At 51.7% G+C, this 16,765-nt stretch overlaps 7 protein-coding genes across 7 annotated transcripts; 4 read left to right on the forward strand and 3 right to left on the reverse strand.

Annotated features, from left to right (window-relative positions):
- The first annotated feature begins 67 nt into the window (after nt 1-67).
- ASPVEDRAFT_35141 (uncharacterized protein) lies at nt 68-2,780 on the forward strand. Its single transcript, XM_040810932.1, has 11 exons — nt 68-489; nt 540-679; nt 728-799; nt 854-1,014; nt 1,063-1,156; nt 1,206-1,355; nt 1,404-1,581; nt 1,626-1,837; nt 1,882-2,093; nt 2,148-2,237; nt 2,282-2,780. The coding sequence occupies exons 1-11, from the start codon at nt 300-302 to the stop codon at nt 2,367-2,369; spliced, it is 1,587 nt and encodes a 528-aa protein (XP_040661592.1). The 5' UTR covers nt 68-299; the 3' UTR covers nt 2,370-2,780.
- Nucleotides 2,270-3,344, reverse strand: ASPVEDRAFT_35142 (WSC domain-containing protein). The gene is made up of 2 exons (XM_040810933.1): nt 2,988-3,344; nt 2,270-2,938 (listed from the first exon to the last, which is right to left on the reverse strand). Exons 1-2 carry the CDS (start codon nt 3,274-3,276, stop codon nt 2,637-2,639), a joined length of 591 nt encoding a protein of 196 aa, XP_040661593.1. The 5' UTR covers nt 3,277-3,344; the 3' UTR covers nt 2,270-2,636.
- Nucleotides 3,345-3,831: 487 nt separating this feature from the next.
- Nucleotides 3,832-4,360, forward strand: ASPVEDRAFT_871242 (uncharacterized protein; the record flags this gene model as incomplete). Its single annotated transcript, XM_040817983.1, has 2 exons — nt 3,832-3,842; nt 3,869-4,360. The coding sequence occupies 2 exons, from the start codon at nt 3,832-3,834 to the stop codon at nt 4,353-4,355; spliced, it is 498 nt and encodes a 165-aa protein (XP_040661594.1). The 3' UTR covers nt 4,356-4,360.
- Nucleotides 4,361-4,956: 596 nt separating this feature from the next.
- Nucleotides 4,957-6,615, reverse strand: ASPVEDRAFT_120376 (uncharacterized protein; the record flags this gene model as incomplete). The annotated part of the gene is made up of 5 exons (XM_040805793.1): nt 4,957-5,137; nt 5,192-5,889; nt 5,943-6,022; nt 6,075-6,321; nt 6,385-6,615. The coding sequence occupies 5 exons, from the start codon at nt 6,613-6,615 to the stop codon at nt 4,957-4,959; spliced, it is 1,437 nt and encodes a 478-aa protein (XP_040661595.1).
- A 312-nt stretch (nt 6,616-6,927) lies between these two features.
- ASPVEDRAFT_119842 (Zn(II)2Cys6 transcription factor domain-containing protein) lies at nt 6,928-8,775 on the reverse strand (the record flags this gene model as incomplete). Its single annotated transcript, XM_040805742.1, has 3 exons — nt 6,928-7,553; nt 7,614-7,846; nt 7,904-8,775. 3 exons carry the CDS (start codon nt 8,773-8,775, stop codon nt 6,928-6,930), a joined length of 1,731 nt encoding a protein of 576 aa, XP_040661596.1.
- A 1,497-nt stretch (nt 8,776-10,272) lies between these two features.
- ASPVEDRAFT_206102 (NAD(P)-dependent alcohol dehydrogenase) lies at nt 10,273-11,437 on the forward strand. Its single transcript, XM_040809435.1, has one exon. It carries the CDS (start codon nt 10,379-10,381, stop codon nt 11,402-11,404), a length of 1,026 nt encoding a protein of 341 aa, XP_040661597.1. The 5' UTR covers nt 10,273-10,378; the 3' UTR covers nt 11,405-11,437.
- Nucleotides 11,438-12,146: 709 nt separating this feature from the next.
- On the forward strand, nt 12,147-16,708 carry ASPVEDRAFT_35146 (uncharacterized protein). Its single transcript, XM_040810934.1, has one exon. It carries the CDS (start codon nt 12,456-12,458, stop codon nt 16,641-16,643), a length of 4,188 nt encoding a protein of 1,395 aa, XP_040661598.1. The 5' UTR covers nt 12,147-12,455; the 3' UTR covers nt 16,644-16,708.
- Nucleotides 16,709-16,765: the final 57 nt, after the last annotated feature.

A 16,765-nucleotide genomic window follows, 5' to 3' on the forward strand; every position in this document is an offset into this window, starting at 1 on the left:
GCCGGCCAGATAACTCCGGTGGCACCCCAATAATTCTGACCTTTCTTCTTTCTTTCACGAGTAATATGCTTTTTTGATCAAGCCATTGCTTAATATACGGCGATTGGTGTCTGCTTTATCAATAGCCGACATGTCACCCGGAGCCGCGGGTGTCTTGTTTCCAGCCCTGTTCGCCGGGGTATCTCGTCCCGTGCTATAAATGTAAATGCGGGGTACCTTATACCTTTTTCCTTTGCTATCCTGAATTCTTGGGAATAGGGGACTTCTAATTTCCTTCCAATTCACCACCAGCCAAGAACATGGAGGAAAAGATCGAGACCGAACGGGTGGAAGACCGCACCACTGATGCAGGAGATGCACCCACCAAGGGCCAGCCTGTGATGCGATCGACCCTGGACAATCTGAGCATTTGGGAGAGTTTGCGCCGGTTCAAAGTCGTGACCATGATCGCGATGGCTGCCGCGTTCAGCGCGTCGCTGGATGGATACCGTACGGCAACCACAACCACAAACACGAAGAGGCGTGGCTAATTGACCCAGAAATCAATCTTAACGGGGGCGTCGTATCGAATAAAGGGTTTATCCAGCAGATGGCGAACCCAGAAACGTCCATCATCGAGGGCAAATACATCTCGGCCTGGGGTGGTATTCAGTCTGCCGGGCAGACTGTTGGGCAAATTGTACTTGCCATCATTTATTACTGATTTGACAATACTGATAGTATACAGCTTCTGCAATATGCCACAGACGGATATGGACGAAAGATTGCGCTGTACATCATCTTCCTCACATTCGTTATCGTACGCCACCTGTTCCCTCCCTTCTCGGCCATCACCGCTAAGTTGTTTGATTAGAGCGTCTTCATCGAGTCTTTTGCAACGCACTGGGACCACTGGCTGGTAGCGAAACTGTTCTCCGGTATGGGCGTTGGTATGCTCCAGTCGACGATGCCTCTGTACCTGTCCGAGATCTCTCCTACGCAGCTTCGTGGCTTTCTCATCAATGCATATAGTTTGTACGTTTCCTATATTCCATGATATTTAGCCACTGACATAGTGTCCAGCTGGTTCGTTATCGGCCAACTATTTGCCTCCGTCGCTTTGAACCGTCTTAATGCCTCTGATCCGTATAATTTCCGGACGCCCATTTACACCCAGGTCAGTTGCCACCACCAGCTCGACCTTGGATACCAGACTAAGTGTTTAGTGGGCAATGGTTGGCCTGTCGGGAATCATTTTTGTCGCCCTCCCCGAGTCCCCGTGGTGGCTGGTTGGAAAGGACCGACATGAGAAGGCTACGAAAGTCCTGCGCGTGTGCAATGGAAGTGTGGATGGCTACGATGTCCAGGAACAGATTGTATGTCCGTCTACCTTGTATTCACTCGGAGCGCACTAACGAAAGCAGGGCATCATGACCGCAACAATCACAGAGGAGCGCCAACAAGCGCAGCGCGATAAACAACAAGGAATGTGGGCGGTATTCCAGGGCCGGAATCTGCCCCGGTTTATAATAGCAGGGTGGCCGAAGATAACACAGCAGTTTGTCGGACTGTCGGTGTTCAACACCTACGCCACGTATTTCTGTATGAGTCCAACACCTGCTCAAGTGTAATACTGACATCTGTAGTTCAATATGCCGGAAGCGAAGATCCGTTCCTCGTAACCCTCATTCTATCCTGCGTCCAGATAATCTCTATGATTATTACCTGTACGCTGACTGATCGTCTCGGACGTCGACCATTGACCGTCTATCCCTACGCTGTTACTGTTCTCTCCGTTCTAGCTCTTGGGATAGTCGGGTGCTTTGATTATACCACGCCACAACTGAGTTCCCTTCTGGTATGACTCTAATCATCCCATCACTTTCGTTGCTAAAGGAATAGATATTCTTCGCCTGTCTCGCAACCTTCTCCACAACAGGAGCCTCTGCAATTGGATACGCCTACGCCGCTGAGATACCATCACAGCGTCTCCGCGCCCAAACAGCCGGATGGTCACTCGCATCGTCAAATATGGTAGCCATCATGTTCAGTTTCTGCACGCCGCTGATGATAAACGAGGGGGCGACGAAGTGGGGTGTTAAAACTGGTTTTTTGTATGTTTACTCAAGGTGCCAATTGTTTTTCACGACTTGGTACTGATTGCTTAGTTTCGCCGCGACTGGTGCCATATCGGTCGTTGTTGCTTGGTTCATACTACCCGAAGTGACGCGAAGGACACCGGCTGAGATTGACGAGCTGTAAGTCTGTCTCCTATGCTCTGGGATTGTACTAAGATGTGTAGGTTCGAGAAGAAAGTCAGCCTGCGCAAGTTCGACAAGCATGTTACGGACGTGCAGATTAACGCTATTGCGCAGACTAAGGAGGCATAGGTCGTTCAAGGAGTTGAGCGGCGTTTGATTGAACATAACGGAAGACAACAAGTAGATGGATATATTCAATGAAAGTAGTCTAAAATGATATTTGGTGTCGTATATTACCAGCTGATGCTATACCAACAACCAGCGCACCGCTATCCAATTAGTCGCCTACCAGTATTAGGTCTTCTATTGCATTATATGCGACCACCGCAACTCGTCGTCGGTCTTGGTCACGTTCACACAATGCAGTACAAGAACTAGCGCGTCTAGACAGCTAGTTTAAAAGCCAAACTTGAAGCGGCGACTTGCACTATTCGGAGTGTTGGTTGGGTCGATGCTGGAGGTCGAGGCCGATGCTGAAGGATCCTTGGATACACTGGCAGAAGATGTAGGAGAGCCAGAAGACGGGATAGCGTGCTGCGACGTAGAGGTAGAAGCCGAAGAAGTAGACGAGGTTGAGGATTCGCTGCTGGTGGCGCCTACAGTAGACGTGCTTGTCACTGCAACAGAGCTACTCGACAACCAGTCCGGCTTGGACCCATTGCGTCCAAAGTACACCGACCATGCAGCGCGACCGCCGCCTATATACATCATTAGCAAAGTGACAGGTATTCAAGAGGGGGAACTAACAGTTGTCGCCGGCAAAGCCAGGGCAAGGGGAGCCACATTGGTCATCGGCGGTCAAATCAGTCTGCTCGGGAACGGCGTTTCCGCAGAAACAATCGTTCTTTTGAACAGCAGCATACTTGAAATCTCCTGCCTCACAGGTATTAAGGCAGTGGCCGACAGACTCGAACGTGTAAGAGCCCTGGTTTGCGAGCGAGCCCGAGCTGGTGAAGCAGCCGATGTAGTTGGCTTGTTCGCTTTTTGAAGCAGCCACGGCGAACGGCAACACAGCGAAAGCAGAAGTCAATTTCATTTTGGTGGTTGACTTGGGAAGATCGAGGGAGAGAGAAACAGAAACAAGAAAATCAACGCCAAATCTGGGAACTCTGGGAAAGGAGCTGGTTGCAGCCGCACAGGATTGTGGAGCTGCTGTGCCCTGTTCCTGGTGGGCCTGGCCAAATTTCACATCAGCCACGGCGGCCTGTTAGGAGAATTCTGAAACAACTATTTTTTACTGTTAGTGCTCTATATACTGCCTATATACCTGCCTTTCTATATTAATTATTAATAATAAATAAAATTTCTACTCTCTCTCTTATATAATTATATAGCTTAGTTTATCTAGATTCTAGAGAGAGTAAGATGTCTTAATTTTCAATTAATTAATACTACTATAGAGTTATTAGTACCTTAGCATAACTATATATAGGTAGCTAATACTTCCTTATAATATGACAGGGCTACTATAGGTAGTTATAGTAAGTAGTAGATATAGGTATAAGATTTATAGTCTGTAAGATAGGTGACTGGTAATTAACAGTCTAATTCACTCTCAGGAAACAGGGTGGGAGTTAGCTGAGAAGTTGACATGGGAGGCAGGTAAGCTTCCTGGAGTTCCCACAGAGCAACTTCTCCGAGGGGGTCTATGTCGATTATCGTCGGTTTGACAAAGAGCGTATCAACCCCCGGTATGAATTTGGATTTGGACTGAGCTACACTTCTTTCCGCTACTCCCGCCTCAGGATCAAGCGCCATCAGTCACGCCCTAGGAAGTATCCAGGGGGTGTAGTGGTTCCGGGAGGACAGGATGACCTTTGGGATATAGTCGCAACAGTAACGTGTGAGGTACAGAATACGGGATCGGTTGCCGGTGCCGAAGCGGCTCAATTGTACGTGGGTATCCCAGGGGCGCCGGTTAGGCAGCTCCGCGGGTTTCAGAAGCCTGAAATTCGGCCCGGAAAGACAGCCAAGGTGACATTCAATCTAACACGACGCGATCTCAGTGTCTGGGATCCGGCGGCGCAGAAGTGGCTCCTTCAGCCTGGTGACTACTCGGTGTGGGTTGGGTCCAGCAGCCGGAAGCTCCCTCTGCAAGGTGTCTTGCATTTGTGACCATGGCTGGGTTGCGGATATTCAGTAGTTTTCTGGGCAGATAAATCTTCATAGCCTCGGAAACGACCCGACCAGCTAGGCCTATGCGCTGTAATGTGCAACACACTGTTTCTAACATTGTCTGTCTCCCTCATTCTCTCCTTTTGCCATAGTGTAGTTGGTGGCCTTATGCTCCTTATCGCATTATGAGCCCTAGCCGTATGGGTACAATTCCTTTCGTCTCAACCCCACGCCCCATCTGCGCCACAGGCAGCATTCAATGGACTTGTTCTAGGTATTATGCGCAGCATATCCGGCCCCTTGGATGGGTCACCATCGCAGTGCAAACGAGGGGGCTGGAAGGCGCTGAGATACGCAGATGAGCTTTTTAAGGTGCTTGTCTACAGCCGTGTCAACAGTACGTTGGTATATCGAGAAGGGAAATAAATACGTTGAGCTGTTTTTCTGCCGAGCGAACACTATCTCGGCGCTAGAGTAATAGAAATATAAAGTAGGGCAACAGGAACTACTACCTACGTGCCCACTAAGAACTAATATGTATACCGGAAATGTGCTGTCTCCGAGTCCAGAACCTACAATTCGATGAGGTCAGTGCAAGAGCTCAGGAAACAAAAATGCGTACCTCTCTGTCTTCTTCGTCCTCAAGGACGATTTCGCCCCGATCAGCCCGGCGGTTCATGTACCAGAAGTAGGGGCTAAGCACAAGCACCAGGACAATGCTGGCGACGCAGAACGCGATGCAGGCCCAGAGACCCGGCCGAAACAGAGGAGCATCCGAAGGGCTTGTTTTGGTCGTTAGCATACGCCCCCCCAGCCAGGGGGGAATTTAACCCTACCGAAATACGAGGCTGCCGGCAATGCCTCCGACACCCCCCAGCCCCACCAGGATTGCACTGGCCGAGGCGCGCTTCCACTGGCCCCGGATATTGTTTGCCTGGTAGGCCATGATCAACGGAATGTTGGAGTTGGAGCCCCCGCTCGCGAGGAATAGCCCGAGAAACCGCACCCCCGTCAGGCTGTGAAAGCCGATCAAGGCAAGCCCCACGATGGCAACGGTCATGTTGAAGACGATGAGTGGCCCGCGGACCCTCCATCGGTCGCCCAGCCAGCCGATGGCAAACATGCAGCAGGCACCCCAGAGCATCGGGGTAATCTGCAGAATCTGGGTCATTGTGGCGTCAAAGCCCATGCCGGTAGTCAGGATGATGGGGGTGAAAAAGGAGAGCGCGTAGCCTTGCGACGAGGTAAAGAAGAACAGCAGCCCGAACAGCCATAGTTTGAAATCCAGGCCATGCCCAGCAAAGCGTTTGAGGGAGAATTTGGTCACTGTGCTATCGCCCCGGTCGGCATCCACGCGCGACACGACCCAGGCGCGCTCGCTCTGGGACAGAAACCTCCAGGTGCTCCGGTTCGAGTCTGGAAAGTCAACCAGCAGCAGAAAGCCTGCCAGGGCTATCACACAGGTGAGGATGCCTTTCACGACAAAGAGCCAGCGCCATCCTCGCATGTCGCGGATCCCGTCCATGTGTACCAGCTATCGGCGGAGCCAGGTGAGTCTTCGTACCGGCAGGAGGGCAGGACACTTACACCATAAGCCATGAGGCCCGCAAGGGCTCCGGCGACAGCTCCAAAGGCGTAGAACAAGCTGTACCTCGTCCCCATTTCGTCTACTCCAGTCAGTAACAACGCTCGAGGAGGTGTACGAATCGGGCCGCTTACAGCGCGTGTACCAGGTGCTGAGGAGATAGATGCAGCTTGGGAAGAATCCGGCTTCAAACAAGCCAAGAACGACACGCAGAGCAGCCAGTTGCTCCCACGTCCTCGTGAAGCCCATCCCGATCATGACTGCACCCCAGAGCAGCGTGATGCCACCGAGATGCACGCGCGGACCCAGTATGCGCACCAAAATCGTCGACGGAGGCTGGAAGACGATATACGTGGTGAAAAAGACGAGAGTGATTACCGACTAGCATTGGCATTATTAGCCCGACAGGCGAAGAAAGCGGATGGAACCAAAGATGCAACGAACGTATCGGTTTCCAATCAAGTTCAGATCCTCAATCATACCGGCGACGCTGGCAGCGGCAACGTTGGTGCGATCGACCAGGGAGACACAGTACATAAGCCCTACGATTGGGATCAGCCGCCTGTCGATGCGTCGCTTGATGCGTTTCTGCTCCGCCTCGGACAGACCCAGGGAAAGTCCGATCTCAAGCTCTGGACTGGCTCCTTCGTGGACAGATACATCCTTCTTCGACATGGTGGTTGATCGTTCGATTGACGGTTCAGGTTGATAATGGACAGCTCGGTACTAGACGGAGTGTGGCGAACGAATATATAGTATCATCAGTCAAGAGAAGAAAACGATCCCCCACACGTCTCCAGATCCAGTCGCCTCAACTTCCCCAGGTCGATGAATCCCCGCTTGGCACGTCCGGGCCGGATACGACCAGGATGACCTAGAGACAGCGCTCGTTCGGCCCGGATGAAGCGAGAACGGGACGACCAGCCAGTGCTCCATGGCTGGCGCCATGAGCCGGACTTATAGCATCGCCTCCCGTGTAGTCGTTGCTTATGGATACTCTGGCACGGGGATTCCAGCCATCAGCCCGTCCAATATCGACAGATCATGATCCAACTCCCAAATCTCCGCCTGGCTGAGCATGGCCGGGACCATGGTCGCGTCTGCCGGCATAACGAGATTGGGCTCCGTCTGCGAGGCGTGCATGAGGGATTGGATACCAACAGGACCCTGCGTCGGACTCCCGTCCTCTGCACTAGTCGGTATGATCTCTACTAGCGTGCCCTGGTGTTGTTTGCACATGGACCGGATGGCAACCCCGTAGACAGACGGACGGGTGTTGGTCTGCGGTCCAAGTGACTGCATCAGCGCGCCTAGCTCATCCACGAGCTGCAGAAAGCCGACCCGACGTGCAGGGACGATAGTATTGGACTCCAGGGCCCGAAGGACGTACAAGCAGCCGTAGGCCATCAGCACAAAGCCAAAGTCGCCCATGTAACGGAGACGATCCTTTGCGATTGGGGACAGTCCACGCATGGACTGCAGAAAGTCGTGCGCGGCATCGAGACTCTCTGCTACGGCTACGCGATGTTCTCCGTTCCCATCCGAGAGATGGGTGAGAAGATGGAACCGGGTGAAGAAGAAATGAAACTGCAGCTGTCGGCTTGGTGCGGTGTCTTTTGCGCATTCCTTAATTAGCGGAACATACGGTGCCACATACGGGTTGAGATGCTTACTGCTCGCCAGAAAGTGCTGCCAGTCAAGCTGCCAGGTGTTCAGGGTATCGTCGACGGTTGCGGGGGAGGCGCCAGGCGTGTTGATTGATCTCTCCCAGAGCAGACACAACTCACACTCGCCCAAGAGCACGCGAATTCGGGGATGGTCAACACTCTGTTCCAGGGCAGCTTTGGCCCGCAGGAGCTGTGGGGACGCCGAAAGGGATCGAGGGCAGCCATGTATGATGGCGGAACTACAGGGGAAATCCGAGTTAATAGGGTACGGTGACGGGATCCAGGGGCACTCGTACTGATGGCTCATGGTGTACAGCCACACGACCCAGACTAACGACAGCTGCGCATAGACCTTGTTGAAGGAGCAGTTGACACCCAGTTTCAATTTCACCGCGTACGCCTCGGTCAGTCCCTTGGCGGTCAGCATATCAAAACTCTCGGTGCCGCTGGAGCTGGGCCCAGTAGCCTCGCAGCAGCTGTAGAGGATCGTCAGGCCGTGCATGTTGCCGAGGGCAGTCTGCGAATCATCCGTGGTGGGAGATAACAGCAGGTCAGCGAGCAGTCGACGGAGCACGCGGCCCACGCGAGTGCGCAGATTCAACGAATCCGGCAGATATCGTACCATGATGTAGATCGCAGCCAAAGTGAAGACTGGTTGGGCCGGTAGGCTGCCAAAGTCGGTCGCGTAAAAGCTGGGAATATAGACGGCCATGCGCTCACCGAACAATGCAAACATCTCTCGCGCCTCTGCGAGAGAGACTTGCGCGTCTGCCAGACATGAGGCGAGGGTCGGCCCTCCACTCGAACACCGGCTTGACGCAGGGTCAGATGAACTATGCGGCCGCGGCCACAGATGACGTTCCTCCAGCTCTTGGACGGTCGAGTATGCCGTGGGGACCTCGGGGGTGAACTCTGCATAGCGCGGAGGAGGACAATGGGCCTTGCGGGCGAACTTGACATCGCTGCTCTCGTGGAAACTTCGCTTGCGGGCTCCCGATGGGCGACTGTCGTCCTGATCAATGCGATCCAGGGAGTTATGGGGCTGGTCGGACAGGGTGAGCGGGGACTGTAGAGAGCCGGTGTAGTCTCTGCTGACAGTTTCAAACACGCACTCGCGCCCGAATTTGGCACAGCGCTCACAGGGGGCTGGGTCGCCGGAGCACTTCATCTGAAAGTCGGCCTTGTTAGTTGTCGCCGGAGGTTAGAGAGCACACTGGGTACCTTCTGCTGGCGACATCGCGTGCAGGCCTGGGCGGAACGCCTGGCGACGGAGGCCATTGCAAACAGATCAGGACGATTCACCAGACGTTGAGTTCCTCGCAGGGAATACAGGGGTTTCAGGGATTCCCCAGGAAACTGTGGTCGGTGGAGACATCCCCGCAGAAATCGTTGACGGGCATCCTCGACTGAAAGTGTGGATGTCCTGGACGAGTCTGAAGCCCTGCATTCCCCCCGCGCCGGTCCGGGTCCGGCCCGGACGCTGCGAGCTGCCTGAGATCTTGACTGGTGGGCGTTGTTAGACCACCGATAGAGGGGCGGAGGAATCGGAGGAACCACAGCGTCGCTGTTAGTTAAGCGGACTGTCTGAAAGAAATCGGATGGACTTTTGTGAAGTATATGCATTGGCCAGAGGCCTACTAGGTGGTAATTATATAGGATTGTATAGTTATTACACAATGCTGTGGATTGAATTGAGCCACCTTGGGCGAGCTGAGCCTGCCAGGCATTCTAAGATGATTCAATTGCTAATTAACATGAATCCGGTATCATGGCATCCACCGTCGATTGCGCCAGAAAACCGCGTCGGCCATTCCATCCACTCCGCCCACTCCCATGTCTAGTCTTATGCCAGTAAATCTTGCCGATCCCAATGGCAACCCTCGTGTCTTCCTTGTAATGATGATAGCATCCTATGATATAGGATTAGCCGAAGGAATCCAACAGCGCACCGCCTTAAACACTTGATTGGCGCTCACCGTACTAGCTCGGATGCCCTAGACTGACTATAGAAAGAGAAAGACACTCTTCGTCCTCTCATCATACTCAGACCCCGCCTAATAACAGGGAATATCTAGTGGCTCCCAACCCACATGATACGGCCGACACCACAGCGAACATCCGACCATTGTCACCACCAGCGCGAAGTGAAGGAAAAGCCGGGAGTCCTTCCTGATATAACCAAACACCATACTGTCATTGACCAAACACACCAACTCGATCGCAAACGTCGCCAAAGATAGGTCATAGAGGGGCGATTCGAGGATATTGAAAGAAGCATACAGCCGCACGATAGAAAACAGGAATGTGCGAGTCGCGTATGCGCGCGCAAGGGCTGTGGAGGTCGAGGGACCCTTTTCGCCTGTTCAGGCATGCTTATGTCCGTCTTGGATTTTGTAACCGCATTTCCCTGACAGTATACTGGCTCTCATGTCTCTGCGACGCTTCAATCGCTTCAATAGAAACCGAGATTGCACGCGCTGGTATGTCCGGGCCGTGGCGCACCAAAGAATCCATGTATCCGCACCCTGCCCGGCGCTCCTCAATACCGACAGCATGTTAACTACGATTTAATCTCGGAAACTCCTGTATAATCGCTTTCCGCGGTTCAGAATTTCACCCGACAATCCGAAAAATCGATTGCCTGAACCTTCATCTCTGCACCATATTAGAAGTATATAAAAACAGTAACGGCACCAATTAGAGGGCCAGAAGGATAAACATCAATTTATTATTTCATACCCTGTTTCTCGTGCATGCATGCCTTTTAAGCTATGACAATGCCGGTGAGCAACACGATGCGTGCCTGGATACACAGATTCCCGAAGCTGCCGCTGGAAGACGGAATGGAGCTGGAGGAGACGCACCCCCGGCCATCGGAATGTCTCAAGGCCGAAGAGATTCTCGTCCAAGTCAAGTGCGTGGGTGTCAATCCAGCAGACCCTCTGTTTGCGGAGATGACTTGGCCCGCAAACGCCATAATCAAGCAAACACCACTGCCCGGCATGGATTTTAGCGGCATAGTCGTTTCGATTGGAAGCAGCGTTACTTCCCTGTGCATTGGCGACCGCGTGTTTGGGAGGGTAGACACGCCCAGAGGCATCCCTGGCACTATGGCGGAGTTTACGACAGCTGAACTAGAGGGATGTGTGCTAATCCCGCCAAACATTGACTATGAACAAGCCGCTGGTGTTGGCACAGCAGCCATTACTGCCTATGAGACTATTGTTCCAAACTGCAAAGCGGGTGATAGGATCTTCATAAATGGAGGTACAGGGGGTGTCGGAACCTTTGCTATTCAGTTCGCCAAAGCCCAGGGATGCCATGTAACAGTATCATGCTCTACAAACAAAATTAGTCTTTGCGAAGGGCTCGGAGCCGATGAAGTGATTGACTATCGCGCTCGAGATGTGGTTTCGGTGTTGAGCGGAAAAGGCAGGGTTTTCAATTTAGTTGTCGACTATGCATATCAGGAGAAAACCGATCTGTACAGAGCCTCGACGAAATTCATTGATCAGGGCGGCAAATTCGTCATGGTTCCTGGTGGTATAATGGCTAGCGTCGTGCAGACTATCTGCAGGAACATGCTTTGTCCATTCATGTTTGGTGGCGGGCGGGCCAAGTTCGAGGTCTATTTCGCAAAGAACAACCTGGCAGGATTCGAACACATTGCCCAGTGGATGGCCGCTGGGAAGGTTCGGACGGTGATAGACACGATATTCGATTTCCACGACATGCCCAAGGCGATCAAGAAGATCAAGTCGGGAGCGACTACAGGAAAGATTGTCGTCAAGGTTTAACCTTAGCTTTTGCATTGCTGCGTTCTACAGTCCTCTTAATAGTAATTAACCTACGGGTTAGTTATGGTAACTAACTTATAGATCGCCGCAAGTCAAGCCTCACAGTATAGTAGATTAAATTTATAATTTCTATCACTTTCTAAAATTTTCCCAAGAGCTGTAAGTTAAGCCTGTCTGTCCATGGAGCCCGAGAATATCCATGGCATGTTTGGGAGGGCAGCTATGCTATATAATGGACTCACCGCCAGTTCTGACAGCAGTTCTAACTCTTGATATTTATGGGAAATTGAAGGTTGATTGGGTAACCAGCATTCCTTTTACACAAGGGAGCGTCGATCAGCACTAAAATATCTGAAGAGCTCACTGCAAGATCTTACAGCATTCCTGAATGCTAACTTTATTGGTTACCCGGCCACCTAGTAACTAGTAAAATTAGTTTTTTCAGAATTCTCCTAACAGACTGCTGTAATCAGCACTAGTAAGTCGGCCAATGACCCTTCTTTGTGGGTTTGCCTGACCTCTTGTTCCCTGGTGTTGGCAGCTTCCAGGGAATGGTCTCTCCTAACTTCGGCTCTGCTTGGGGCCAGTTCTTTATCGGAGAAGCTTAACCAGGTGGCCAAAAACGGACCCACAGCTTAAGATGTTCAAGGGAACTTTGGTAAATAGATTAGTAGGGGCAGTTATGTGTGCCAACGGCCATTTACATATTTTCGATTCGACCCACTGGCCGGCATGATGAGATTCACACTCTACTCGTCAGTGGGCCCACCACCAAACCACGATTTTAATATTTCATCTCTACAGTTATAAAACTTCCAACGACGAAGTCTTACATTTGCGATTCCAGTGTCTTTTTCTGGTGATGACTGACGACATCACGTGTATCGACGTGGCGCAGCAAGGCTGATCCCAACGAGAGAACTTCACCTCGTGTCAACTTCATATCTTCACATATTCCAGCCTGGTGAGGGTAAAAATCGTCCTTGAAGCCTTGTATTGGTGCAGATGACAATGTGAATACCCTTTCCAGGCCCTATCGAAGCGGACTAGGATGCGCCCTCAATCTCGCAATGGATTCGAAACGGCGATTATCTGCGCCTTGCCGTTGGAGTTTGACGCCGTCGAGGCCTTATTTGATGAGACTTACGATGAATTTGGCGCGAACGTGTACGGCAAGCGGCAAGGCGATCCGAACTGGTACCGGACAGGCCGGATTGGGACTCACAATGTTGTGTTGACCTGCCTTCCTGAAATGGGAAAAGCCAGTGCAGCAAGCGTTGCGTCCAACTTACAGGTGAGCTTTCCAAGGGTCACTCTGGGCCTCCTGGTAGGGATCTGCGGCGCAGTGCCATTTCCATCCGAACAAACCGAAATCATCCTGGGAGACGTTATTGTCAGCGACAAGGTTGTGGAATATGACCTGGGCAAGCAGTATCCCGATGGATTCAGGCGAAATGGAGCTGTTAAAGAGATTCTCGGTGGGCCCAATCGCACGATCAGGAGCTTTTTGTCCGGTCTGAAGACCCGGAGAATGCATGACCAGCTGCAAGAGAATACTTGGAAATACCAGCAGAGCTTCCGAGGCGATCACCATGGCAAATGGCAGTATCCAGGAACGTCGCAAGATCAATTATTTCCCGCCGATTATCGCCATAAACACTATCACCAGCACCCTGATGCCACCTGCCTCTGTGCGGATTGTCATTACAGCCGTGACGCTGTTTGCGACAAAGCGCTAGACCTCAGCTGCAGAAAGCTCGGATGCATGGGTTCTCTAATACAAAGAAATCGCCTGAGCGCAGACTCTCCTAGGCCATGTGTTCATTTCGGCTCTATGGCTTCCGCTGATACAGTCATGAAATCCGGTGAACACCGCGACGCACTTGCCGCGCGAGAGAAGGTAATTGGATTTGAAATGGAAGGAGCTGGGATATGGGACAGCCTGCCCTGCATCATTATAAAAGGCGTGTGCGACTACGCGGATAGCCATAAGAATAAGATAATGCAAAACTACGCCGCGGCAACTGCTGCCTCTTGCGCCAAAGCTTTCTTGATATCTTGGGCCTCTAGCGTGTCCGAGCCATTGGAACGCCTTGCTGTGGTTTATGAAGGAGAAGGTGACGATGCATATCAAGAGACGCTGTCGGATGGCCAGAGGAAGGAGTTGCTAAACATGCTCCGATTTGATCAGATTGATGCCCGCCAAATGTCCCTTAAGGGCGCACAAGGCAAGACTTGCCGCTGGATGCTCCAATCTCGCCGGTACAAGGAGTGGCTTGACTCTGGAAAATTGGAGAAGCACAACGGGTTTCTCTGGATTAAGGGAAAGCCCGGAGCGGGCAAGTCAATTATGATGAAGTTTCTCTTCCAGGAAGCAAAAAGGGTCATGAAGAATGCCGTCGTCATATCGTTCTTTTTCAATGCTCGAGGCGATGCTCTAGAAAGATCAACCAATGGCATGTATCGCTCGCTGCTTTTCAATCTGCTGTCCAGAATGTCTGATCTCATGCCGTGCCTGGATCACTGCGGCACAAACAGCCTGAACACCATCAGAAACAGTGGTTGGCAATCGGAAATGCTCAAAGAGGTATTTAGACTGGTTGTCGGCCGCCTTCGAGACCGTCGCGTCGTTTGCTATGTCGACGCATTGGATGAATGCCCTGAGGATGATATCCGTGACATGGTATCTCTATTTGAGGAGCTCGGTGCCCGCGAGAAAGCAAGCGAGCTCCTAGTTTGTTTCTCCAGTCGCCACTATCCGGAGATCACTATCAGAACGGGACTGCAACTGGTCCTGGAAAAAGAGCACGAGCATGGAGACGATATCCGCCTCTATATTGAGTCTCAGCTCAAGATTGAGAATACGCCTCAGGCTGACGAGATCAAAGCTGAGATATCGAGAAAATCGTCCGGTATTTTTCTCTGGGTCGCCTTGGTTGTGCCCATCCTGAACAAGGAGCATGATCGAGGTCGCACCAAAGCCTTGAAACGACGGCTCGACGAGATCCCGGCCGGATTGCATGACCTGTTCCTCGATATCCTCACAAGAGATTCCAAAGATATAGATGAGATGGTCCTCTGCATCCAATTTATCCTGTTTTCCAAGCGGCCCCTCAGTCCTCAAGAGTTGCAGGTTGCAGTTCTTACCGGCTCTGAGAACCAGCTTCAAGATCCTCTCATCGAATCAGAGGTGACAGGAGAGGTTCTGAGAAAGTTTATTCTAGACGTGTCGAAGGGATTAGCTGAGATCACAAAGTCCAAGGCACCAACCGTCCAGTTCATTCACGAGTCAGTGCGAGATTTTCTCCTTAAGGAAGGGGGAATGAAGAAACTGGCAAACAGAGAAAGTAACATCGAAGGAGAGAGTCATGCCCAGTTTGCCAGGGTCTGCCTACTACAGCTCGGAGCTGACCTGAAATCCCATGGTGGCCGTGCTGGTTACGCGCGTGTTGCATTTGATGAAAATCAGGCCCAGACAATCTTAAGCAAGTTCCCCTTTGTAGAGTACGCCGCTAATAACATTATCCACCATGCCAACACTGCACAGCGCCTCGGAGTGTCGCAAACGTCGTTCCTTGAAAATCTGGTTGTGGACAAATGGATTCCCCTCTACAACACCTTCCAAAAACATTCCACTCATCGCTATAGCCGTGAAACACACCGCTTGTATATTCTTTCGGAGCAAGGAGCGGAGGCTCTGATCAGGATCCACCCCGATAGATCTCGTCATCTGGAGCTGATGGCTGGTGGCCGATTCAGATACCCACTGCTTGCTGCATTATATTCCGGGGGCAAAGCCGCTGCGAGGGCCTTACTGGGTGTTGATACGTCCGAGGACACCTATTCAGATACAGCAGAGCAGCAGTCCATCGAAGCCCCTAGAAAAATGAAGTTAGACGCACTGTTCAAATCCTCACGCAGTTTCCTCTCGTACATTTCGGAGTTTGGGGACACGGCCCTTCTGCGCAAGATACTAGAGACGGGTGAATACAAGCGCGCGGAAGTACACTGGCGGTCCGCCGTTAGAATGACAACTAGTCCGGCCTCCACCCTCTCCTACGCTGCATCAGAGGCTGTAGTGGAGCTTCTAATGGAATTTGGTCCAGACATTGGGCTATTCTATAATACTAGTCAACACGACGTAGTGACGAATACCAACGCCGTGATAGGGAATGGGACAAGTAGCAATTCCCGCTTCCAGCACTTAATTGAACGCTGGCCTTCACTCCTTGGGCAGACATTCCTGGAATATGCTGCCGAGAGAGGATTTGACCGGCTCACAAGCGCCGCACTCCGACATGCACCCCAAACTGTCGATGAACGAAACTCGCAAGGGCAAACTCTCTTTTCCCTGGCTGCTCAAGGCCGAACGAACCACACTGGCCGGCTGGCGGTGATGAAAATACTTCATGAAGCTCAGGGAGACCCAAACACTGCAGACAATTCTGGTAAAACGGCGTTGCATAATGCAGTCCTGACACCATTCAACGATGATATCATTCAGTTCTTAGCAGTGTCATGTGAAGTCGATATGGAACATAAAGATCACACGGGACATACAGCACTTGCTTTAGCTGTCCAAAAGTCTCGAAAGGGATATGCCCAGCTCCTTGTCGCTGCCGGGGCTAATCCCACGACACGATTGCCGGACGGTACGCCCGTGCTCACGTACTGTGTGAAAATGGGGTATATGGGGATATTCAGCCTCTTGTACAATGATAGGAGATGCGAGTATGACGCTACTGACTCTAATGGGCGTACAGCACTCTCGTGGTGCGCGACAGTAGGGGACGAGACGGCAGCGAAAATGATGTCAATGCTTCTTATATCGGACACAGTGAACCCTAATGCGCGAGATAGTGAAGACCGCACGGCCTTGGAGCGAGCAATACGGAGTGCTCAACCTGAAATGGTAATGATGCTTTGCCTATCCACCAAGTCTCTCGATATTACTACTAGAAAAGGAATAAACGTTTTGACCCTGGTTGTTGCTCTTTGCCGCGAACAGAATTGCCGTGAATTCCACGAGATGGCCAGGCTGCTGCTTGGGTATGGACACATCTCGGACGACTGGAGAAAAGGGGTCCAGGACTTATTGAGAGATTGTGAAGCGTATGGGCTCGAGGAGATGTCCCGCATGATACGGGCATTCCTAGAGGGAGGGGATTTGGGTCCACGACTGGTAGAATATTCTTCAGTTGTGAAAGGCTTCAAGGTTTTAAGTACTCTAAGCGAATAAAAACAAGATAGTTAAGGAGAAACTAAATGAAATACCTGATACCGGCGTGGGATTGCACTTCCCGGTCCACTCCCAAGACCAATTCCAATATAGTCACTTGTGCGCCCCCTCATATGGCTGAT

This window comes from Aspergillus versicolor (genome assembly GCF_001890125.1).
Source record: "Aspergillus versicolor CBS 583.65 unplaced genomic scaffold ASPVEscaffold_1, whole genome shotgun sequence".
NCBI classification, from domain to species: domain Eukaryota; kingdom Fungi; phylum Ascomycota; class Eurotiomycetes; order Eurotiales; family Aspergillaceae; genus Aspergillus; species Aspergillus versicolor.

Bases quoted from the DNA above. Each gene is read 5' to 3' on its own strand.
- ASPVEDRAFT_35141 (XM_040810932.1), top strand. From the start codon at position 300: ATGGAGGAAAAGATCGAGACCGAACGGGTGGAAGACCGCACCACTGAT. The intron at 800-853 runs GTACGCCACCTG...TTGTTTGATTAG, and splicing joins TCTTCCTCACATTCGTTATC to AGCGTCTTCATCGAGTCTTT. The intron at 1,356-1,403 runs GTATGTCCGTCT...TAACGAAAGCAG, and splicing joins ACGATGTCCAGGAACAGATT to GGCATCATGACCGCAACAAT.
- ASPVEDRAFT_35146 (XM_040810934.1), top strand. From the start codon at position 12,456: ATGCGCCCTCAATCTCGCAATGGATTCGAAACGGCGATTATCTGCGCC.
- ASPVEDRAFT_35142 (XM_040810933.1), bottom strand. From the start codon at position 3,276: ATGAAATTGACTTCTGCTTTCGCTGTGTTGCCGTTCGCCGTGGCTGCT. The intron at 2,939-2,987 runs GTTAGTTCCCCC...TGATGTATATAG, and splicing joins TGGCTTTGCCGGCGACAACT to GCGGCGGTCGCGCTGCATGG.
- ASPVEDRAFT_206102 (XM_040809435.1), top strand. From the start codon at position 10,379: ATGACAATGCCGGTGAGCAACACGATGCGTGCCTGGATACACAGATTC.